Genomic DNA, 26,403 nt, shown 5'->3' with positions numbered 1-26,403 from the left:
CTTTTTTGTCAGAACATCCCTTCTTATCTCTAACCTAAACCTCTACTTCTACAAGTTTCGTTCTTCTTGTCAGAATTTTCCTGCCATAACTAACAAAACTTTATTGTTACAGTATTATGTTGTCATATGGGTTGAGGTAGCCCACAAATCAACCAACCAACCAGCCAACCAGCCTTCATTAGCACCCACTACATGTCCAGGACTGGGATAGTCACTAGGGAGACCAAGGCATAAATGAAATATAGAATGTGGCCCTTAGTGGCCATCTGGTCCAACCCATCCTGGAAGGCGATCCCCACTGTAATGTACTTGACAAGTGGTCATCCAGGTTCTGCTTAAAAATTTACAAGGAGGGAGATCTCACCATTTCTCAAGGCAAAACTTCCCCCTCTGGGACAACTCTAATTGTTAGGAAGTTTTTCCTGACATCAAAAGGAATTTGGCATCTTTGCAACTTGCACCCATTGCTCCTATTTCAGCCCACAAGGGCTGAAGAGAACAAATCTGATCCTCCTTCCACATGACAGCCTTTAAAGTACTTGAGCACAGCTGTCATGGGTTATCCCACTTCCTAGACTCCATAAATAATAAATAGGCTCACTTCCTTCAACCAGCTCTCATAGGTCATGAACTCCAGGCCCTTTAGCATCCTGGTTGCCTCCTCTGGACAGTCTCCAGTTTATCAGTGTCCTTAAATCACAATGACCAGGACTGAATACAGTATGAAAGATTAGGTCTGACCAGGGCAGAATACAGTGGGATTATCCCCCCCTTGAACTGGAAACTTATCTCCTGACACAGCCCAAGACTGCATTATCATTTTTGACTGCTACATCATACTGCTGACTCAATACATTGAGCTTTCACTCCATTAAAGTCCCCAGCTCCTTCTCAGAACATGTGTTATCTATGCAATGGCTCCGGTCATATATATATGTGGAATTGATTTTTTTGTACTCAAGTGCAATATGTTATATATTACCCCAACTGAATTTAATCCGAACAAATATAACCTGATTTTTAAAAATTCATTTAAAAATTTTAAGTTCCAAATTCTCTGTTTTCCTTCTGTCTCTCCCTCACCCTTTGAGAAAGCAATAGCATACCCATTTTACATGTGAAGTCATGAAAAACCTACTTCCATGTTAGCCATGTTGAAAAAAGAAAAGAAAAAGAAAGCGAAAAATAATATTCAGCCCAATGTTTTATGCCTGTCAAGATCTTTTTGTATCCTTACTCTGACACCAAGTGTGAGAGCTTTCCCTAATTTTGTGTCATCTGCCAATCTAATGAGTATACCAGCTATCCCCTTTCCCAAGTTTTTGATTAAAATGTCAAACAACACAGGGCCAAGTAAAGAACTCTGGGGTATTTCACTGAAGACCTTCTGTCATACTGTTCTCAAGAGCTTAAATCAAAGGGAGCCTATCCTCTAGGACTAGGGATTTTATTCTATAATTAATAATAAACAAGGAAGCCCAAAATTTTGCCCTGTGAAACTGCTTTCACAAATTATCTTCCTTGCTTGGTTTTTTTCTTTATGTAGCTAAGTAATCAGAATGCCCTTACATTTTTAATAGGTTCAATTTTATGTTTTAATTATTTCAGTTGATCAGATCTATGTCCTATATTCTCCACATTCAGTTTAAATCTCCAGTGTTGACCAATTTCCTTATTTATATAGAGGAGCCTGGCTTAGATGATCTCTAAAGTCTCTTCTAGAAAGACCTTATGCTATATATGCTATATGCAGACACGTTTGCCATCATCTATGATCCTGTCCTAACCTAGCTCACCAAGACATACTACCTAATTGTTTTTGCTGCAAAAAAATTTTTTTTGCTTTGCAAAAATCATCTTAAAAGATTATTATCCTGCAAGAAAATCACAGTGAAAATGAGACACAGCAAAAAGATATTTCTATAGTTCTAAATTTCTAATATGTTAACATTATTTTATGGGGATTTCTTAATTGAGAACCATGTGGAATTAATGCAGTTTGTGGATCTTAAAATTGCCATGTGAGAAAATCTTCATTAGATGCATTCTATGTATGTTTCACATGGTGATGTGTGTTTATGAGTATGTATGTGTGTGTGGTATACATGAGAGTTTACACATAGCAAATATAATCTTTACAACTAAAAATGTCTACACAATGAACAATTTTTCAAACCTCTAAAGATATAGATTGAAATAGTATTATTTTACAGGATTTGACCAGCATATATGTTGTGCCTTTTGCAGTTAACATTTTTAGAAATAATTCCTCTGGCCATCCTTTCAAATTTCTAACAAAATTAGACAAAGAGAAGATAAGATGAAGTAACAACACTAGCCTAGTGCTTAGGGAAGTGAGAGTTATTCTCCCCTTCTCAGAGATGCCACTAGTGACCATTTATGTCCATAGACACTATGGAGGCCCTGACTATTGGAGAATGGTTTAACTATTGTTGAGTTGTGAATGTATTTTATTCCTAAACTTCCTGAGCACTTGGGGCCCTTAATGTCCAGTACTTAACCCCACCCCATATATACCATTTTCAGCCCTTATTTAGTTCAATTCACTAACATGCAAAGCATTACAGCAGACACTTGAGATACAAAGAAAAAAAGTGACATAATCCCTACCCACAAGGATCTTATAGTATGATGAAGGTATATGACATGAACACAAATTATTATGAACCACAGACGCCTAGTTATAGAGGTATATAGATATCTAGACAATACATTCTAGAAAAATGTGAGGATGGAGAGATCACTTTCAGAAGACATGGTACCTCAACTGGTCCTTGAAAGAAGCCATTTCTACAGACAGAGATGAGAAAAAGTATTTCAGGCAAGGATGTGGCCTTTATAAATACTTGGCAGGGGAGAAAGTAGTTTAACTGGAGTTTGAGTCTCTGTCTTCACAATCTAATTCCCCTAGTCATTTAGTCTCTAGATTGAAAATACATGGCCTGATTAAAAAAAAAAAGCACTAGATTTGAAATCCGAGGACTTGACTTCAAATCCTGACTCTTCGACTTACTACCTATATAACCCTGAATAATTAAGTCACTCCACCCTTCTAGGCCTCAGTTTGCTCATCTGCAAATCAAGGCATTGACTCGATGTTCTCTAACAGACCATCTAGCTCTTACAGTCTATGTTTCTCTGAAAGTGAAATTATGTGTTACAGCAAACTTCTTGAGGTTGCCTGACAAAAGTTACTCCTATTAGGAGGAAGGTTCTGAGTAATGTTTTCAAGGGTAATGAGGACTTTGTTCTGTGGTCAATCTGGCATGTCAACAGTTGTTTGATTGTTTTATAGTTACCCCTGAACAACATTTTAAAGATTTCCTTTGACTTCATATAAACAAATTAAACAGAAATCTGCAGCTGGTGACATCATGTCAACAGCCTCTGGATTATATTTCATACAGTATTTAGATTAAAAACATGAACATTTTCCACTGTTAACATATTTTCAAATATTGTGTTGCAACATTATTACAGTGTAGGTTACACTGAAAAAAAAAATGAGGTGTTTATGTTTTCGCCCACCAATAAATTTTGGTTTCTTCCATGATAGGAGACAGGAGCAACCAGTGCCCATCTGGGTTTGTGTTAGATTCAGCCGGACCCTTCTGTGCTGGTAAGTGAAAAAACAAGCATAAATTTGTCTGGTAAACTTCTCCAGGGTTGGCTTCCAAGGACAGAATTGAAGTGTTTACATAGAAAACACTGGATGGGATAGCGCAGCTGTCACATAGGTGATAGCAATTGCTTGGCCACCTACTTACCCAGCCTCCGAACTGCTAAATGCTTAGAAGAGGACAATGGGAATGCAGCTAAGAGCCAAGCCACCCCACCTGCCCATGTGTCAGGAAACCACAAAGCAACCACAACCACAGATCAGGGCATCCAAGCATGTGGGGAACAGACTCTTGGAGAATGGGAGCTTTGATGCAGTACATTTGTTTTTCATTGAATAGTTGCTATAGATTTTAGACAATTGAACTTGTTAGTCTGATACCTGTGAAGAGCATTTGGAGGAGGGGGGAAGGTGGTGTTAGGGAGGAAAACTTCTTTTTAGTAAGTGCTTCTAGTATGTATATTTTAGGATGAGATTGACCATATTTAAAATTATTTTCCTCTTTGATACACAAGAATGATTGTGACTCACTACTTGAACAAGGCTTTGATCCTAAATCCCTTAATGGTACAGTTTTTAAATAAAGTTTTGAAATTATTGTCTTTTCTTTCAGATGAAGATGAATGTGCAGCTCGAAATCCCTGTTCTCATAGCTGTCATAATGCTATGGGAACTTATTATTGTTCTTGCCCCAAAGGCCTCACCATAGCTGCTGATGGAAGAACTTGTCAAGGTATTCACAAAACTGCAACCATCAGGGACATTCTGACAATGATGAAGATTTCTCCCAAAGCTACAAAAAAAAGAATAAATATTCCAGCCCTAGCTTCTCCTCAGGTTTTGACCACTTTGCCCCAAACTGATGATAATAGCTCATGCTTATTAACTGCTTCAAGTCTGGCAAAGCATTAGTGGGAGAGAGCAGTATACTAGGTTTAGAATCAGAGGGTATGGGTTACACAGGTGACCCAAAAGTGTTGGTGCAGCATAAAGCGTTAGTAACCTTTAATAAACTTAAAATAGCACCAAGACTTTAGGGACATTGTGTGCGTGTACATGTGTATGTGTAAATACAATACACATACATATGCACCTAAGCTGTACCGCTTAATACTTGTCTTAGCTTGGGTACATCACTTAGCCTCTTCAGGCCCCTGTTTCTTCATCTGTAAAATGAGAGGGTTGAACAATATAACCCCTAAGGCCCTTTATAGCTCTAAATCCATGATGCTATCATACCTCTTTTCAAAGGAGATTGAGACTCATTTCTACCAGGGGTTGAAGAATGGAGGATATTGCTTCACGCACTGCCTGAGGCTTCCTTCCTCTCAGGATTGCTAGCCTTACAGCTGTTGGAGTAGCTCTGCAGTAACTGTCACCTTAAGCAACACAGCTTAATAACAGAGTGCTGGGCTTGGAGTCAGGAGGACCTGGGTTGAAGTCCCACCTCTGACACTTATTGGCTGTCACCATGACAAGGTCACTTAACCTCCAAAAACTCAGTTTCCTCATTTATGAAATGAAGAAGGTGGGCTACATGGCCTCTTAGGTTCATTCTAACTCTCTGTGTAGGAGACTCTGAATTGCATGACTGGCAAACTGTGTCCACAAGCCTAAAACTGCAACAAAAATCCTCTCCTCCAAAACACAGAGAAGAATCTAGTTTCATGACAGAAGGAAAAATGGGAAAGTGAGAAGAGAAGATTTTAGTCTACTTTCTGCCTAGGAAGGAACCCTTCCATATTCAAAAGGGAGAAACTAACTATCTTATATAATCCCCCTCTCCACTTCTGACCCCTGACCAAAAAAAGGCTGATTTTCAATTTTGAAACATTTTTCTTATGAGCAGTCTAGTAATTAGCCTCATATTTTTCAACTTTAATGTATTTTCTTAGCTTAAGTATTCAACTCACTCCAATGAACTGAAACTTTACTGCAGATATCGATGAATGTGCTTTGGGTGGATATAGCTGCCATTCAGGTCAGGACTGTGACAATACCATTGGTTCCTATCGATGTGTAGTCAGGTGTGGAATTGGCTTTCGTCGAACAACTGATGGACTGAGTTGTCAGGGTATGTAAGAGAATGGAGACCCTTTTGTTTGATGCATGTTACACTGAGAAACAAAACCATTTGCCTTTTACCTCACTTCAAAGAAACTATCTCTGAATACCTTAAATTAGATTGGATTGATCCCACTTCTAATTTTAATGCACCTAGGATTCCATAAGTTCTCCCTATACAAGTAAGTAAGCTGTACCAATAAGATCGTACTCTTTGCTATTTGGAGTGAAAGAAACCTATAGCAAAATGCCAATAGCATTTAGTCCATGCTCCCTTTACCTAAGTTAAAGATGAAATTAAGAATATTGGTGAAATGATCTTTACCACACTAATATAGAAGCATAGACTTTTTTTCTAGTTCATAAAGCACCTACTATGTTGTGCAAGGCACAAAAGAAGCAGAAGACTTGGACCCAGGTGCTTCCAGTTCAGTCAGGGAGATATGATGTCCATCCATGAAATAGCTAGAGAATAATGCAGGGCTGAATATAACCAACTTCTAGCTTGTGTGGCAATGATAAATATTATGGAAATTAGTAAAGTGGAAGCTAAATTTCTTGGATGAGATGGAAGTTGGAGACAGTATAAGACACAAACTGAAAAATAAATTAGTAGACAGCATTAGAGGGAGAATGAATAAAGAATAGTATGAGCACAGACACAAATGAAGGTGGCTTGCGTAAGGAAGAGAAAAGCCACCAATCAGAGCAGAGAGAGGGTATGGGCCATGTTGGAATCAGAGACACGTTAGAGTAAAGAGCAATCAGATGATAAAAGGCATTGAATTACAGACTAATGAATTTGGATCTTTGATCCAGTAAACAATAATGAGGCATTATCCCATCTTAATCGGAAAACTTACTTGATGAAAATCATGTCATAGAAGATTAATGTATCAGTGGTCATCCTATATGGTGATGGGATTCTAGAAAGTGAAAGTTGAGAGGACAGCTAGAAAGCTACTACAGCAATAGTCATGAAATAATGAGTGTGATAGCAATGCAATAGAGAGGAAGGGAGGAATCCAAGAGATATTACAAAAATTCTCTTCTTTTCTCCCTTGTAATTATCATTCCAACGTCAGTAACTTTTCATAATTGAACTTTGTCAGAGGTATGTGAAATATTTGAAGTAAAGAAATATTGTAATTAGCATATTCCTTACATTTGTGTAAGGATGGAACAGATTAGACATTAGTTTGTCATGTTTTTCAGTTATGATATCAATAAAAAATAAACCTTTATCCAATACTCACTCACAGTGTTGAGAACACTGTGTTAGGCATAAGAGGAAATTTGAAGTTTTGGTAAAATACAGTCAGTGCATTCCAGGATCTTAATGTCTCATTGGGAAAGAAGATTACACAGGTGGCTAAAATACAGTTAGGGTACTATTACATGATAAATGCATCAGAACAAAAGTTCTTAACCTGAGGTTTGTAGACTTGTTTTTATTAATATTTGATAACTGTATTTCAATGTAATTGGTTGTTCTGTAATTCTGTGTATTTTATTTTATGAATTTTAAGACATTATTCAAAGAAGAGGTCCATTGGCTTCACCAGACTGCTAAATGGGGTCCATGACACTCACACAAAACAATGTTAAGAATCCCTGCATTAGAGGGTGTTATGTTAGGACTATTGTTGTGTGTCCTTCATTCTCGAAGAGGATCATGACATCAGGAAGGTGATGTCATGACTTACAAGTGAATTGGATTTAAGCGAGGGAGGGCTGTGCAAAGTCACCAGCCTCAATTTCTCCTCCAGAGCCATCTGGGTCCAATGACAAGATATAGATCAGGACAACTGGAGATGGCTCCCTGTTAGAACTAGGGGGGATGATCATTACCTATACAGAGAGATCCAGAAACTGGCATTTTATAAAACATCATCATCAGATTTCAACTCATTTGAGGGGTTTTTAAAGGATGGGTATGAATTCAACAGATGGAGAATTGAAAGAAGAGCAGTCAAAACAAAAGGAGCAGTATGAGCACAGGACACTGAGTGTGATCCAGGTACAGGGAGCTGTCCAATTTGGTTGCAGCATATAGTAAATCAGCAAGATTTGTTAACTGAGTATATGTGAAAAGTAAGAAAGCAGGAAGTCTCAAAGATAGTTTCAACAGTACAAAATGGGAGAGCAGGTAATTAGTAGTGTCATGGACAGATATAATAGTTCCTATTAGAAGGATATGTTAGATTGGTTTGAGGAAGTTTTGAGAAAGATGACTATAAGTACAAATCATTGAAACAGGATATGAAATACTAAATATTTAGGGTAAATTTACCGGAGTCACAGCTGCTTATTCTTAATGGTTTGTTTTTCTTGATAGATATTAATGAATGTCAAGAATCTAATTCCTGTCACCAGCGCTGCTTCAATACCATAGGAAGTTTCCACTGTGGATGTGAACCTGGTTATCAACTTAAAGGCAGAAAATGCATGGGTAGGAAATGGACTTTAATTTAAAACCCACAACTTTTTTATAACTTTATAATGTAGCCCAAACAACTTTATACACTACTTCTGTGCTAGATTTATATTCAGAACATCTATTATACACAAGCAGCAGACTGACACAATGGATAGACAGCAAGCTTTGGAGCAGAGAAGACTTGGAGTCAAGCCCTGCCTCTGATATACACTAGCTATGTGGCCCTGAGCTAGTCACTTAATCTCTACGTACATCACACAACTTTCTAACACTGTAAGTTGATTAGCAAGTACCAGTTTACATTAGCTGAGTGAATTTCCCCACTGGCAGTTTCCCATATGAATGAAATCATGGTCTACACACACACACACACACACACACACACACACACACACACACACACACAATACATTATATTCATGTGGTCATTTTAGAAACAATATGAAGGCAAATGCTACCATGACATATTTTCATTATTTTACTTTCTTATTACTTGACAATCTCTTTTCAGTCTTTTTTACCTTCATATTCTACACTTTCTCATTGCAATATTACTGTGGTGTTTTTGGTGGCTTCTTTGGAGACTTGCAGCATCAAGGTACTATAAATCATTTATCATTTGAAATTAATAAGAGTTAAATAAATTCATACTATGTCTTAAGCCTAAGTCTACGTATATAGGCATTTATAGTAATCATACTTGATATATCCATGTTTCTGTGTTTGTTCAAAATAATTTCACATACATTGTCTGATCTGATTTTAATCTCAACTCTGTGAGGTAGTATTCTAGTAAAAATGAGTTATGAACAATTGGTTGAGATTCATGTTGGTTTATATGGTGGTGTTGCTTTTGGAAACCCAAGCTGCTTATTCTGTATATGAAGGAATGCCATTCTCAATTTGAATTATTTTCGTTCTTTTATCAAGACGTGAATGAGTGCAGACAGAACGTATGCAGACCAGATCAACATTGCAAAAATACACGTGGTGGCTATAAATGCATTGATCTTTGTCCAAATGGAATGACCAAAGCTGAAAATGGAACCTGCATCGGTAGGTATATGAACATTTCCATAGTCAAGATCAGTCTCAGAAGGTTGATCGCCACCAAGCCAAATAAGCAATTTAGCTTTTAAAACATTTAACAAAAAAAAATTAACAAACGATCTCAGAGGCAAACAATCTCTTAAATTTTGGGGACCAGCAACTAAAACCAGTTTTTCTCTTAATTTCACATCTATTAGTAAATATACTTTCTTTTGTCAGACATGGGATAACATGAAGATTTTGAGATTCTATTAACAAGACTTGAAAGGAATTCAGGTCTTTAGCAGTTTTTCAATGAGTGTAAAACATGATTCTTGGAAAAACTTATATTTTTATCCCCAGTTATGGTCAAAGAACAAAGGGATAAGAGGAATATTTTTTCCCTGCATGAATGTCTCTAATTCATGGCAGATTATAAGTGCCCCCAAAGGTGCAAATTAAATTCTATATCTATTCATAGAAGGGACAAATTATGCCCAGTTAGGAGGGATTAGGAAAAGTTTCATAAAAGAGATCACATTTGAACTGAGTCCTAAATCATGAGTAGGATATTTATAAGTAGAGATGAATTATAAGCATTGAAGGGAGGACATTATAAGCAGAATGAACAATATTAACAAAGGCAGAGAACTGAGAAATTATAGTGTATATATGAGAAAAAGCAAGTAGTCTGGTTTGGCTGGAGTGTAGGGTATTCTTTGAAGAATAATAAAAAATAAGGCTAGAAATATTCTCAGGCCATAATACAGAAAGTCTTGAACTTGAATGACAGGTTTTAAGGAATTTAAATTTAATATGTTAAGTGATGGGGAACCATTGGAGGTTCTGAGTAGAATAGCTTGATCAAAGCTATGTTTAGGTGAGAATAATTTGGCAGCATCCTACTCCAATGCCTCATTGTACTAAAGAGGTAATCTGGGTTCTCAAAGGCTATACCAGCAAATAAGTGCTAACAGGTTCTACCATTCTGGGAATGCTTGAAGCATGATCTGAGCAACATAATACATCCACTTTCTGAAGAAAGCCTAGCTAAATAACTATGGAGATTTTACTACCAACTGGGGAAACAAAACAATAAAATATTTCCTGCTCTCAAAGAGCTTATATCTTTTTTAGAGGAGACATTTACACATACAAAATAAATACATGGTAATTGAAGGAGGAAAAACACTAGCAGCTGAGGTATACAGATGAAGGCATCTAAATGACCTCATCATCTATAGCCTTCTTCAATTACCTACCATTACTAATAGGCAGGCCATTTAGTTTCAAATTGTTTGGTCATAGCAACCCATGAAACAAAGAAAAATACGGAATAACCCTCAGTCCTGTGTGACTCTTTATTGTACAATAATGGTAACAAAATCACAGAATAGAGGACAAAAGGTGCAAAAAACATCACAGTTTTTGGACCATCTATAAGTTTTAATTTAGCTGTTGGTACTCAAAAATATAAGGTTCTTAACTAATGACTAATGAATATCCATTCAGACTGGAGGAACTAATGATATTGAGATTCTTGAGGTTAAAAAAAAACTGAAGAATTAAGAAAGTTATAAATTAATGGAAAGATGCCTCACAGTTTCTCCTTAGAGAAATAAAGAAAGAATGTGAAAAGTTTGGTTTTGTCATACATCCAAAGGCAAGAAACAAATTCAAGATACATTGGATTATTTTGTATTGTAATGCTCACTATACGATATGTATTCACAAAGAGTATACTATAAAAATTGCAATTTTTGCATTGAAATCTGTTCTAAAAGATGAAGTAAGGAGATTATATGAAGAATTTGATAATGCCCCCCAAATTAAATTAATATCTACTTTGATACTTATTGACTTTAATACAAAGATGGGAATAGATCAAGACTGTAAAAGGGTAATTTGGAAAACATTAATAAGGAATAAATGATGATGGGTCAAAGACTTGTAGACTGCATAGAAGCCTCATAATTACATAGCATAAATGCTTTCCATGAGAAGAACCAGAAGGCACTGGACAAGGCAATTATCCAAAAACAATACAAAAAATGAAATACTCTATTTTAACAGACTACAATATGTTAGACACAGTGTAGTACACGGGGTTTGGTGGCAGAGGCCTAGGTTTGAATCATGGCTTGAGGGCTGTTGTCATCAGCATATCCTGGGTTCTCCTTTGATGGACCGGCTGTTAAAGAGTCCCCTAATCTTGTCTATTTGAGTTGCCATATTTTCTAGAAACACTGACTCAGAGCATGCAGAAGGCCTGAATGTGTCAAGGACAACCCCCACCCCCACAGTGGACATAATTTGTTGTTTGCACCCCAAGCTGGATTCCCTGTTTGTCCTTGGGAGGCAAGACAGGCACCAGCAAGTCTATGCCAGGTTGGAAAACTGCTTGTGCAGCTGGAGTCCTTTGCAGATAAGCAGACTCTCTTAGCTTCGTAGTCTAGGGGTTTCCAAGTGAAAAGAATGTGGCTTTTGCGTCGTTTTGCTCCTCCCCTTCAGGAGGTGTTACTGCACCTTTCCCCTCCCATGCCGTGCCCCTTCCTGTTTTCTCCTACTCTTTTTGTTGTATTGTCATAAATATAACTTCCATAAGGACTGTGAACTCTTTGAATTTCACATACATGTTCATTTCTCTTGTAATAAACCTGGTCTCGTGGCACTCTGATTGCCTGTTGACAGGCTCTGCCACTGTGATCTTGGGCAAGTAACCTAATCTCACTAGAACTTATTTTCTTCATCTGTAAAATAAGGGTATCGGACTAGATGACCCCGAGGTCCCTTCCATCTCTAAATCTATGGTACTAAGAACTCATGTACAGAGAATCATTCCTGAATGTCCCTGTAAATCATATCATTGATTTGTTAGAACAAAGACCAAAATTAGTACAAAGCTAGGAGAATAAAAATGAGATGACAAAGTGGTCAATTAAAACAACCTCAACTTGACCTATTTAAACATGTTATTGGTGCCCCCAAATGGGCTGTGTAAAAAAAAAAAAAGATATACATATATAATCATAGTTTCATATAGAAGTGTAAACAATGTACAAAAATTGCAATAACAAGGACAGCAAAGGAGCCTAAAAATACCTTCAGCAGGAAACATTTGATTTACCTACCAAGACAGATCTATGGCAACAAAAAACAGTAGTCATTTAGAAAATAAACTCATTTGTAAGCTCATGGAAAGGATGGTGGAAGATTGTGAGCAGTATTGCCTCATAAAACAGAGAAAAGCAATATAAGGTGAAACAGTTTAATGAAAACTTGGCAAGAGACTTAACAAAGCAAAGTCCTCCCTAGGAAATTTAAAGATGAAGCTAGAAGAAACATAAACAGATGAAAGATGGAAAAGATTTGCAAAGACTTTTTCTACATCTTATAAATCTTTTTTTTCCCATGAAAAACAGTAAACTCCACACTTGGAATTAAGCATTTTAGTTCTGAATGTGCTTATACAGGTAGCAGAAATGGTAGAAAAGATAATAAACATGGCAAAAGCAGCTGGACTGGACCTAATACACGTAAAGGAAATCTGTGCTGGCAAAAACACAGTTGTAAATTCAGAAAGTATATGAAGTACGGAAAGATACCAAAAGCATGGAGAAACACCTCACGCCTCACTAATACTTCATAAAATGACCCAGAAAACATCAACACCCGTATGACTACTCTCCCATCAATATAAAGAGTTTTTAAAAAATAATCCATACACATTAAGTGTATCCTTGTTGAGGGCATTCTCAGAGAATAGTCAGTATTCAGTTTTACAAGCAATATTCCACATCTGACCGCATCTTTATTATTATATAATTGACTGAAAGATGTATAGAATATGAGATTATAATGTGCTTACTATTTGATTACCAAAAAAATATATTTTTTTATCAGGAAAGCAAAATTCTGCCTTAGAAATTCTTATCCATCAAAGTATTTCCAATGCATTTATAGAAACTATGTAAGATTTCTTGAAAGTTATAACATCAGTAACTCTGTTTAGTGATCTTCTGATCATTATTACCAGGCGAAGGTGGGGCATAAAACATGAAGAATTTGATAACAAAAGGGTAAATCATTGTTATAGAGGAGATCAGCACAAAGTCCAAGTTGAACAGGGCTATAGTTGATAAGGCCATCTAGAAGCTTCTGTTTGCAAATGACACACCACGACATCCAGATACCCCAGTTGCTAGTGTTTGCCTTCCTTCAATTACCATGTATTTAATTTATATGTGTAAATGTTTCCCCTAATAGAGATGTACAGTAGAGGACAGGAAATGTTTTATTGTCTTTGTTTTCCTGGTGTCTAAAACTGCCTAGAACATAGTAGGTCCTTAATAAATGCTTCTTGATTGATTGATTGATTGATCAAACCCCTAAACACTGCTCCTGAAATAAAATGAAATGAAATGAAATCTGTAACTACTCAAGACATTGACCTAGCAATCATGCTACTCACTTCCTGACGAGAGGTGATAAATTCAAGGTATAGAAAAAGATGTGTATGTTTCAGCTATGGCTGATGCAAAAATTTATTTTGTTTTTCTTTTTTCCAATAGGGAGGAAGTGGAAGGGAGATAAAATAGATTTTCATTAAAAAATAAATTTCATTAAAAATAAGTGGATAAAAATGCCTATTTTCTAGACTATAGCATGCAGTTAAATGGAGAGCCCATAGATCTCTTCTATCACAGACCAAAAATGAACAATGAATTGGATTTAGAATTGAACACTGGAGTAAAGCAGGCTGGATTGCCTTTGGAAAATTGCAGAGTTTATTTAATGGCATCAAACTTCAATCTGAAACACAGGCTTATGTTTTTAATGCCAATATGCTGCTATCATTGTATGGCCACAAGTCATGAAACACAAGAGTCTTCAAAATAATAAAAATGAGTATCACTTAGAAGGCAGGTGAAAGGTGCAATAGTGCACAAAAGTAGGCTCCAACACATCATTTCCATAATGCTAAATGGAGCTGTAGAATCCACTCATATTACAGATAAGGAAACTATAGCACAGAGAGGTTAACTGACTTGTCCAGTGTCACATAGGCAGTAAGTGTCTGAGACAGGATTTAAGCCCCGGTCTTCCTGACTCCAACTCCAGCATTTTATCCATTATTCCACCCTTCCTCTTTCATATATGGAACTACAATGGAGAATCAAAGCTTAAGAGATATAATCAAAGAAATGTTTGATCAAAAAAAAAGAGAGGTTATTCATGTGGTGAGTGAGGGAAAGCCAATAAACAGCCTATGTGCCCCTCTCACCGTCAAGAGAAAATAAAGAAGGCCACCAGCTTGAATGGGCCTCCTTATGTAAAATTCATGGGAAAACATAGACAAGTCACAAAGGATGGACAGGAATGGATAGAGTTGTGATTTCTGTTACTGGAGGAAGCATCCACATCAATGAGAACTGTTCCATTTTAGTACATATTTGATTATATGATTGATTGGAGGAGGAAGAGATTGAAGACAAAGCAGGAAGGAGGCCACAGCAGAAGTCCAGGTAAAAAATAATGAGGGACTGAATTATGGTATTAAACCAAAAACAATATCCAAAATCATTAATAAAGGAAAATGGATATAACTCATTAACTAATCAAAATCCGAGTTGTTGTTGTTTTTAATGAATGCCTGGGAAACTGGTGATGCCATTAATAGGAGAAGGGAAGTTAGGTGGACAAACTGGTTTGGAGATGAAAATGAGTTAAGTTTTTAAGATACTGAATTTGAAGATACTGAATCTGAAGCTGTGAAAAGTGGAAAAAGACCAAAGAAAGGGTAAAAAGAGAGAAAGCTAAGAAAAGAACCTTAGGGAAGGTTACTTTTAAAGCATATGAACAAGAAGAGATGAATTACTCATGTAGCAAGAGAGAAGAGAAAAAGATGAACAACCAAAGTTTTGCATTTGTACTCTCGCATTATTAAAAGTCCCAAACCCAGCAAAACTGAGTATAATCCTTCAGGGGAAAAAATGATCATTCAGTGAAATAGCAGACTTTCAAGCATTCTTGATGAAAAGACCAGAGCTGAATAGAAAATCTGACTTTCAAATACAAGACTCAAGTGAAACATGAAGAGGTAAACAGGAAAGAGAAATCATAAAAGACTTATTAATGTTGAATTGTTTACATTCCTGCCTGGAAAGATGATATTTGTAACTCATGAGACCTTTGTCAGTATTAGGGTAGTTGGAAGGAAAAAATTATATGTATGGATAGATAGATAGAGAGAGAGAGACAGACAGACAGACAGACAGACAGATAGAGGGCACAGGGTGAGTTGAAGATGAAGCGGTAATATCTGGAGAATAAAATTAAGGGGTAAGAGAGTATTATACTAGGAGAAGAAGAAAGGGAGAGATAGAATGGGGTAAATTATCTCACATGAAACAGACAAGAAAAGGCTTTTACAGTAGAGGGGAAATGGGAAGGTGAAAGGGAATGAGTGAATCTTATTCTCATCGGATTTGACTTAAGGAGGGAATAACATACACATTCAATTGGGTATGGAAACCTCTTACTCTTCAAGAAAATAGGGGGCAAAGGGGACAAGAGAGCAGGGGGATGATAGAGGGGAGGGCAGATTTGGGGAGGGGGTAAACAGAAGCAAACACTTTTGAGGAGGGACAGGGTCAAAAGAGAGAATAGAATAAATGGGGGGCAGGATAGGATGAAGGGAAGTATACTTAGTTTTTCACAATATGACTACTGTGGAAGTGTTTTGCATGACTACACATGTATAACCTGTATCAAGTTACTTGCCTTTTCAATGAGGGTTGGTGGGGAGGGAGGGAGAAAATTTGGAACGCAAAGTTTTAAAAACAAAAGTTAAAAAAAATTGTTTTCACATGCAACTGGGAAATAAGAAATATAGGAAATGGGGTATAGAAATCTATCCTGTCCTACATGAAAACAGAAGGGGAAGTGGATAAAAGAAGGGAGGGAGAGATAGAAGGGAGGGCAGATTAGGGGAAGGGGTATACAGAATGCATGCCATCTTGGGGTTGGGGGGAGGGATGAGATGGGGAGAAAATTTGGAACTCAAAATCTTGCGGAAGTGAATGTTGAAAACTCTAAAACAATAAATAAATTTTTTTTAAAAATCCTAAAAGAAGGTTTCTGGCACATTGAGTAGATCCTAGGATTATAGATCTAGAGCTGGAAAGAGCCACCTAAAACAACTCCCTTGTTTTACTGAGAAGGAAACTGAGTCACAAAAGTAGTCTGAGAGTTAGAATTTAAACCCAAATCCTCTGAATCTAGAACTAGTGTTCTTTCTATTGTACCACACTGCACTTTATAAAGGATTCACAGGACATTGGCAACAATCAAACAGGATAAGAAGCCATGCATAAGTTGCAATCAGAACCAGTAGATGGAGTACTAACACATCCATCAAAATAAAGGGAAGAGGAACCAATGTAGAAAAAGAGTAGACAGCAAAGGAGTAATCAAAGAAGTAGGAGGAAAACCAGGATGTTAATAGTTTCAGGAAGTAAAGGAAAGAGTTTGACAAAAGTGGAAAAAGTTAGCTGTCAAATTATCTGATCCTTTTTGTAACCACTGAGAATTCGAGCCTCTCGTAATTGTAACAATATTAAATATTTCAGTAAAGAAAACAGAACTTTGGATTTTGAGAAGGAAAATGTCATCACTTCTTGTTACCTCTATATCTGTAGATATTGACGAATGCAAAGATGGCACTCATCAATGCAGATATAACCAGATCTGTGAAAATACAAAAGGAAGCTATCGTTGTATATGTCCACGAGGTTATCGATCACAGGGAGTTGGAAGACCCTGTATGGGTGAGTTAACAGGAAATCTTATTAAATAATAAAATTATTACTAAAACATATTCATGGTCCAGACTACCACTTATGGTTATCTACAAGGAAGTTCTCACAGAAACACTATCCCTTTTGAAGTTGATAAATTGTCCAGATTTCATCCATTTTGCCTTGAGTCCTATGATCAAAGAAAATTGTGCCTGATAATTCAGAAAATTAAAAGAATTCAGACATACGAACCCAAAATTGATTAGTATTTATTTTTTAATATTCTTATCATAATAAAGACTAAGTTAACTTAAAGACTCCATGATACGACTTGGATCAGTTCTTTACCTGCTTTATACCAAAATCCCAATGTTATAATAATAACAATTACTTTTTAAGGAAGTTTTAAAAGAAAATTTTTTTTAAATATACTTGTGATACATGTTTGTGTTTGTATAAGCATAAAGCTACCAAAGGGCAAATTCTAAGCAAATATGCTAATAAAGAGTTACTAGAGTTGGCAATTGGCACTAATTGCTCATAATGTAAGAACTATTTTTTAAACTACCTACATACAGCCACATACACCATAAAGTACATTCTGTATTTCTACAGATAGCTGGAATCAAGAGGATTTTTTCACTAACCTATTATCACAGTAGACCAGACTCCGTTGTCATATTAATAGGTTGTTGTTGTTGTTGTTATTGTTCAGTCATTTCAGTTTGGGGTTTTCTTGGCAGAGATACTGAAGTGGTTTGCCATTACCTTCTCCAGATCATTTTACAGATGAGGAACTGAGGCAAACAGGGTGAAGTGACTTGTTCAGGGTCACACAACTAGTAATTGTCTGTGACCAAATCTGAACTCAAGATGAGTCTTCCTCACTTCAGGCCCAGTACTGTATGCACACCACCTAGTAGCCCATATTAATAATTATTTTTGCTTTACAAGCACAAACACGACATGGGAGTTGTGTAGTCAGTCTTACATCCCTGTCTGGCATATTTTATCTCTTTCTGTTTGCATAGCAAATATTTGTGGATCTGTGATAGTTTGTTCTTCCAACTTCTTAGGTATCAGGGATTAAAGAATGGTCATTGAGAAAAAAATTTATAATGCATATTATATATAAACATATAAATTTCTATAAATGAATCAAATTCATTTATCATAAGAATTTCTAAACAATACCCTATAACAATAGTTTTAAGTACATATCAAGATAAAATTCTTTCAGAGAGAGACTGGTAGAGCTTTCAGACCTCATTAGCCCTAAAACTCTAAAAGATTTTAGGGCATTACCATAAAAAATACATAATTCTAATCTAGACCACTATGATTTTCATTCATCTTGCCTCTGACAGAATGATAAAAGAAATAAAATTCTTTATGTATAGGAATTTTTTGGGAGGGGTGTTAAGCATGCCTAAATATTTTGAAGTGGCATGATTTGAAACTTTTATATAAGGTCCTTTGTTAATATAAAGTCTAATAGAAAAATTCAAGGAAAATGGAAGAACCCTCTGGCATGTATTTGTTGGTACTTGACTTTTCATGTGTTCCTGGCTTTGGCAGGTGACATCATGTCCTCAGTTTCTTCCACAGACTGATGCTTTGTTTCTGTGTTGTGTGTTTTTTTTTCTTTTTATGGATTATGCCACATGAGCAGACATTAATGAGTGTGAACAGGTGCCTAAACCTTGTGCACATCAGTGCACCAACATTCCTGGCAGCTTCAAGTGTATCTGTCCACCTGGACAACATTTATTAGGTGATGGGAAATCTTGCGCTGGATTGGAGAGGCTGCCAAATTATGGTGCCCGTTACAGTAGCTATAATCTTGCACAGTTCTCCCCTCTGAGAGACAACAATCAACCTCAACAGCATTACAGACAGTACTCAAATCGCTACAGCTCCTACTCAGAGTATAGAAACAGCAGAACATCTATCTCCAGGACTAAAAGGAGTATTAGAAAAACTTGCCCTGAAGGCTGTGAGGCAAGAAATCACACATGTATAGGTAAATGTCAGCCATATCACATTGCCTTTTGTGGATTCACTTATTGGCCAGAGGTTAAAAATGAGTATATTTATAACATATTTGATAATTTGGGTGTACTTGACCACATATGACCTCAAATTTTATTTCAGAAGCTACAGAAACATTATGGCATCTAAAGCAGTTACAAATTTAATTTAAAGAAATTCTCTGTTTACATTCATATAACCCAATAATTCATTGGTTTGTTCACATTTCCACTTTGTCTCCTATCTTTAAAAAAATGTTACTAGAAATAATTTTGAAGTGGTGAAATGAAGCTTCCCAACATCTACTATAAAGTTGTGTTAAAAGTACATATGTGTAAAAAAAAAAAGGTGCACATATAGTGTCATAAAACTTAACACCCTTAGAGAGCAGCTATATCAGGGAGATGCCAAAGCACTGATTCAAAAGTCAAACACTAAAGCTCTTAACAAAGGGCTCAACTTACATGCCATAAAACAACTGGTTTGACTTTTATTTTTACTGGATTGGTTTGTAGGTCATTAGATAATATGAGGGGAGGGATGAAATAAAGTTGCCTTCATCATTTAAATAGATCCTTTGAATATGTTTCGCAAAATTCACAGGCCTACAATTTCATTTGCCTTCAAAAGTTCACTGTAAATTCCAAGTCAAAGTTTATGCCCTCGTTTTGATCACAGATTCCACCATCTGTCTTAAATATACTTTACAGTGGATGAGGGAAGGGAGGGAGGGGAAAATATATTTTTAGTTATTGGTCATTCCTCAAACACTACACTAAAAAACAAATTAGAAGCTAAAATGAATTGTGATCAGAGTTATGGCCAAACACAAAGACTTCCACCTAACTCTCATTATTCTAATCTTTCCATAGTAAGTACTTAGCACTTTCCATTAATCTCTCCTCCTAAAGCTCTTTTCTGAGCTTTGTTTTCATGATCTTTGTGATACTGATTCCACCTCTGTAATCCATTCAGCAACTCATTGGCTTTTTTCAGTGTGTTTCCACAGACTCTTCAGGGCCTCCTTAGCAAGCTCATCTTAAAACACCTTTATTTAAATGACTAATCAAACCATTCCTCCATTCTTGACTTCTTCCCTGAAATCTTGTTTTAAAGGGTTTGTCTCATTGTTTGTAAATCTCTAAATATGCCAGTTGATAGGATATTGAAGACAGATCTTATTTCCACCTTCATGCCTTTTTCTCCTGAGTATCTGACATCATTGTTCGTGCCTTTATCTTACCCACTGCTCATTCCTCAAATCCCATTGCGATCAGCAACTCCCTTTGACTTTTCCTTATAAATGTGGTTAATTGCTTCTGTTATTTCATGTACACTTTGTGCACTTACTTTCTAATCTTTTCAAGCATATCTAAGCACAGAATATAGTGTAGTAAGGGATCAAACATGGGAGTACAGAATGTTCTTCTTTAAGTAAATGATTACTGGACTTTGTCTGTGAAAAGTTTCAGAACATTATTCAAATTCTCAAATTATTTTACAACATTAAGCATTTTTTTAAAAAAGATTTACACTAAGATTACAAACAGCTTTAGAATAACATAGCAAGAATAAATTACAATAAACCTAACTGTATATTCATTAATCCTCTGGAAGGGATGATTTTACAAAACATTTGAATGAGTTTTTAGTTAAGGATCAAAGTAAAATCATCATATCACATCAGAAGTGAGCTAAAATTGAGCAAATTCATTTCACAGTTTAATATGAATAATGACTACTGAATCACTTTTGCAGGCAATTCTTCCTTTATAGAAATGACATGTGAGTCTACTACAACAATTTCAATCCATTCTGTTGCTCTGTTTTAAATTTTGGCTTGAGGTAGATATAAAGGGATGAAATAAAAATTAATTTCCAAATAGAAAATGGCCATCTTTGTGTCCGTTATCCTAACTTAATTAATGTAGAGGTGCTTGGTGACTATTAATGCTTAATTTTTTTAAGTCATTGCAGATTACATTTGAAACAAACCAACAACTTTCAGTTATGCACTCTGTGGATCATCCACAGCAATTTATTTTCTCTTTTAAATCCCCTGCTAATTTCAATCATATAATCTATTCATTTCTTGGTCTCATCCTCATTCTGCCATCAGATGATGTGTGCTCAAAGACGGTGACTATTCTTATGAGTCAGTGAATAAGGTAACTGTATCAGACCAAAGGAGAATTTATATAGCCAGACAAATCTGGCACCAAGAAAATCATATTACACATTTTGAATCCTACAGCAGGTTTTTTTTTAAAGCAAGACGTTTTTAATTATCTATTATTACCCATGAGTATGAAGACAAGTCACAAAATTGATTAGCACCATTTTTCTTGAAAAAATTGTTTGCTTTAGTATATAAAGTTCAGGGAACCTAATAATCAAAAATATAATTTATGATTTTATGTCTTGAGAAATTTATGCATGTGTGAATGTCTTTATATACTCAACAAGCATTTATTAAACACCTACTTTTTGCCAGGCACTGTGGCACTGGGAATACAAGTACAAAATGAAATAATCTCTACTTATGATAAGTATATGTTTTAAAAGGGGAAATAACAATTATATATAAAAACTTATTCAGCACAAATATTAAATTAATAAATTCAAATATATACAAAGTAGTTAAATAAATATAAAGTGATTTGAGAGGCAGAGCACTAGCAGCTGGGAGGATCATACAGAATATTCACATAGAATATGGTGCCCAAGATGCATTTTAAAGAAAGAGAGGGACTGAGGGGAAAAATGCATTATTCCAGGCATTTGGGGTGGCCCTTACAAAGGCACAGAGACAGGACATGTATGTGAAAAACAAAGAGAAGCCCAGTTTGGCTAGATCAGAGAGTATGAAAAGGGGAGTAATGTCCCATATGACCAGAAAGATAGGCTAGAAATGGATTTTATAGGGTTTTAACAGCTCAGAGGGAGTTTGTATTTTATCTCAGAAATAATAAGAAGCTGCTGGAGTTGGTTGAGTAGAGAAGACACATGGTAAGAACTGCACTTAAGGGAAATAACTGGCAGCAGAGTATGTGAACTGGAGTGGTGGAAGACATTCACGTGCACATATCTATTATAAACTTCAGCACATGTGTGTATTAACAGCCAAAAGTTCAAACTGTAATTTAAACAGAAACTGAATTTTCTGGAAAATGTAAGGAATTTAGCATTTCATGGTTTCTGGTTAAGTATATGGTTTTTAAAAATCTGCTTATTTTACCTATAGATTATTCAGTGTTGGACTGTAGCCATCATATATACAAAAAAGAGGTTTGCACAGTATACAACTCAACCTATTGTGATTTAATTTTTTTTTAAAGCAGATGATAAGAGGAAAGTATTAACATATTGATATAGATTGCAGTAACATTCATGCAGAAGTTTTGGGGGGTTTTTTAAGTAATAACTGGTTTTTAGCAGTTTAATCTGTCATATTCTGTTTGTATTACAGAGTTACACACTGTCTTTTTTTTCTGAATAGATATTGATGAATGTGAAAATAGAGATTCCTGTCAGCATGAGTGTAAAAACACTTTTGGAAGCTATAAATGTGTCTGTCCACCTGGCTATCAACTTATGCCAAATGGCAAGACCTGTCAAGGTAAGAATATTTCTCCACTTTGATTTAAAACCCAATCAAGAAACAGTAAGGGCAAAACATGTTTTGTTTTTCAAGTGATTCTTCTTTTATCTGCCCATTCCCTTTTCCCATTGATTGGGTTCTCCTTCAGTTCAGTTTAGTTGAACAAACATTTATTAAGCTTCTACTAACACTCCCGTCTTGATATACAGAAAAAATTCCTAACATCTATAACTATCCAGATATTTAATGGGCTGCCTAAGGAATGATGTTGTTCTAGGGAAGTTGTAAATGAGTTTCTTGGTCAAGTGCAGGTTGGACCAGATGACCTTCCAACTGAGACCTGGACATGTCTCAAAATTATAATAGCTGGCATTTATAAAGCCTTCTAAGTTTTCAAAAATGTCTTGTAGATATTATCTCAATTAAGCTTCACAACAACCCTGTGAGGGAGCTACTCTGGGTATGATTATCCCCATTTTATAGGACGTAGAGGAAACTGTATCTTCAGTTACTTGCCAAGTATCATACATTTAGTAAATAGTTAAGGTAGGAATTGAACCTAGGTTTCCTTTCACTTCAAATCTAAGATTTTTTCTACCATACCACTCTGTTTCTCCAGGTTCAAAATAATTGTTTTAGGAATTCATTCTCCTGTGTCCAAATTCTATCTGCCAATTACTTAATTTTTATTTTTTAATAAAAATTTTATAAAATAATTATTTTATTTTTAATAATTACTTAAACATCCCACAAACTAAATCTCTTAGAATGTACATGAATACAACTTTTTTGAAACTTCCTCTCATGTTTCCCTAAGTGTTCCTTCTCTAAAAGGGGATTCTCCAAGGAAAAGTTAGATTCTTTCATCAGAATTGAGATGGAGGAAGTAATACCAGGGTGGGTTACTATTTTACTTCAAGAGCTTTCTTATCTCATGTTCCTTCTTTCCTCTCATCACCACCACAGAAACATATACATTCCCCACTGTCCAGCTGGAAAATAATGAAGAGTTGAGAAATGGACCTGAATGATGAAAACTCCTACCCCATACAATCAAATATTTCAAATTACCTTTAATTTCATCAGTATGGGCACTCCCCCCACCCAATTCAATGCAGACTGCATTGCCTCCACACCTCAAAATAAATTTTTCCTGAGTTTGCTATGAACAGAAATTCATCACTTCCACTGGCATAACCTTCAAGAACCCAAAAGTCAAGTACATAGTACAGCACCAGAATGGGACTTTAATCATTCAACAGATATTATATATTTCTTACATGGTTACCATTTGAGACACTAAAATATAATAATACTTTTGCCTGATGACTTTATACCTTAACAACCATACCTTCATTAGTTAGTCAAAAAAAACTGTGAAATATAAGCAGAGTAGGTATTATTATATTAATTCTACAGATAAAGAAATTGAACCTCAGGGAATTCATAGACGTTTAGAATTGGAATGGACTTCTTTGGTCATAAAACTCATTATCATACAGCAATTGGTGGCATAGGTAGGACTGTTGCGGTGTAAGAGGTTGAGAGATTGTGACCCCTCAAAGACCAGAGTACAGGACAGGTCATCTGGAATGAATTCACAGACTCAAGCATTCTTTAAGCCAAGGTGGCAAAGTTTATTGTTACGCTTTTCAGTGGGCAAGGATTCTTAAAGGATCCTGTGAGAGACTGAGAATGCAGCTAGGGTTTATATGGAAAAAAGCATGGGAAAGAAATGCCAGGGACACTGATGAGGTAATCCAAAGGTGCAGGTTTCTTTGGGGGCTATGGATGGGAAAGTACAGGGAGTATACTGGACAGGGAGGGAGATAACAGAGGTATGGATCTTTGGAGTCTGGCAGGAGGAAGAGTCCTTGGGCTGGCCAAGGACAAAACTCCTTGGGCTGGGCAAGGCACCCCTCTCCCTCTGTCTTGATGAGAGAATGTTCTGCAACAAGGGAAAGCTTTCTTACAAGACAGGAACTACTAAGGAATTGGGAGGCTTCCAGAGACATGATCTGAGGGCTGGGGCCTGAGCAGCCCAGCTCTGTGTAGCTGTACCAGGGAGAGAGATAAGGGTTGTGCTGAGGCCCATGCATGAATAACTGCTAGGCACAGTGTCCTTAGGTTGGGGAGAAACTGTCACAGATAGTGTTTCTGAGGCTAGGGAGAAATTGGGATACAAGCACAAGCACCCAAGCACCCCATCGGGACTAGGGCTCAAGACTCTTGACTCCTACCTAGTCCAATGCCCTCTCAACTGTCCTACACTGTGAGCAGTGGGATTGTTGGAATTTGTAGCAACAAGTGCCAGAGATATTGAGGGGCTGTGCCATTGGCTATGACCTGAGACTTCATTTTGCAACACCTTACCTAAACTTAAATACAACAGAGTTGGCAGAATGATCAAAGCTGTAAAGGTGCAATTGCTTTAAGCTATATACATGATAATTGCCATGTTGACTTAGCCCTCTTCCTGACTCCTGTACCAAGCAAACTGGTCAAAACTGAACTATCTGGAGGAATCAAATTGCAACAGGAAACAATTTGTTCAAGCTTAAATTCTGTTGAGTCCTGAGAAATAATGTTTCTTCTCTATGGTATGCCAGTTTGTTTTTTTCAGTTACTCTTGTCAGTTTCATTCAGTTCACACTATGCTTCAGATCTCAGTTATACTTTGGAGGATGAAAAATCATGAGTAAAGATTAAAACCAGGTGGAATGTGAAATGTTTGCAATTTAAATGGGTTTCATGTTATTGTGGTTTTATAAAGACATGAGAGAAATATTCCATCAAAAAAGTCAACTATAAAAAACAACGGGATATTTTTATATCTCTTAAAAATGTCTAAGGTATTTATGAGGAACAAAAGACTGCCATTGATTCACTAGGCTTTTCTTATTTTTGAGCATTAGTGATATAAACTAAGTCTATACTGAAAGAAGTAAATCATAATGGAGTTTATACTGCATGAGGACAGATGATAGATTCAAATAATAGGAATCTAAGAAATGAGAACACAATCTTGAATTTTCTTAGGCATAGGGAAGAGAAAACTATATTTTCCTATACTAACTTTCAGTCCCACTCACTAATTCCTTGCAATTCTGGATTTATATAGTCTATTAACATTGACTTAAAGCACCAGGCTAATCTGTCCATATGCACAGAAGTGATCTGTGATTTTATCAATATCTAGATCATAATGACACTGCTTTATTAGAAGGTTCAAATGTTTCAAGAATCTTTTTTTCTGAAATATTAAAAAAAAGGAAGTGAATCACTTTGACCTCAGTTCAATTCAACAAACATAATACTCTATTTATACTATACACAATTGCTATACTGACTGCTATGAAAACACATATCTGACTGACAATGTTATCTAGGCTCAAAAAAAAAATCTTAAATACTTTCTTTCTACCTATAATATAAAATACAAAATTCTCAGCCTGGAATGTAAAGCCTTCTACAATCTGTCTCTCATTTCCCTTTCCAGTTTCATTTACATTATTCCCCTTCCCATATTTTCCATTATAGTCAAACTGACCTAGTAGCTATTTATTTTATATGACTTTCCATTTCCCACCTCCATGCCTTTGTACAAGTGGTCCTTTATTTCTGCAATGCACTCCTTTTTCACTTCCCACTGTAGAATTCCTTGCTTCGTTAAAAGCACAACCTGGAAGCTGCTTTCTATGTAAGATCTTTCCTTAGTCCCTCCAGTTATTAGCATTCTTTCCCTCTTGAAATAACTGCATTATTTTTAATAGCTTTATATTTATTTGATGGAATACAT

General features: G+C 36.1%; 1 protein-coding gene and 1 long non-coding RNA gene across 2 annotated transcripts in view; one reads left to right on the top strand and one right to left on the bottom strand.

The window, feature by feature from the left end:
- The window catches only part of LOC144457823 (uncharacterized), a 138,532-nt gene that overhangs the window by 19,694 nt on the left and 92,435 nt on the right, over positions 1-26,403 (bottom strand). The window lies entirely within an intron of this gene.
- Positions 1-26,403, top strand: part of HMCN1 (hemicentin 1) — a 495,504-nt gene that overhangs the window by 457,219 nt on the left and 11,882 nt on the right. The window contains 8 exon segments of the mRNA XM_020984406.2: positions 3,578-3,640; positions 4,254-4,373; positions 5,580-5,714; positions 8,043-8,156; positions 9,075-9,200; positions 16,874-17,002; positions 18,645-18,995; positions 22,503-22,622. Coding sequence (XP_020840065.1) covers positions 3,578-3,640; positions 4,254-4,373; positions 5,580-5,714; positions 8,043-8,156; positions 9,075-9,200; positions 16,874-17,002; positions 18,645-18,995; positions 22,503-22,622 — 1,158 coding nt within the window.

Source organism: Phascolarctos cinereus, unplaced genomic scaffold (genome assembly GCF_003287225.1).
Source record: "Phascolarctos cinereus isolate Bilbo 61053 unplaced genomic scaffold, phaCin_HiC Scaffold_5;HRSCAF=322, whole genome shotgun sequence".
NCBI lineage: Eukaryota > Metazoa > Chordata > Mammalia > Diprotodontia > Phascolarctidae > Phascolarctos > Phascolarctos cinereus.
The sequence above is the reverse complement of the archived record's forward strand: the minus strand, read 5'-3'. Positions and strand labels throughout refer to the sequence as shown.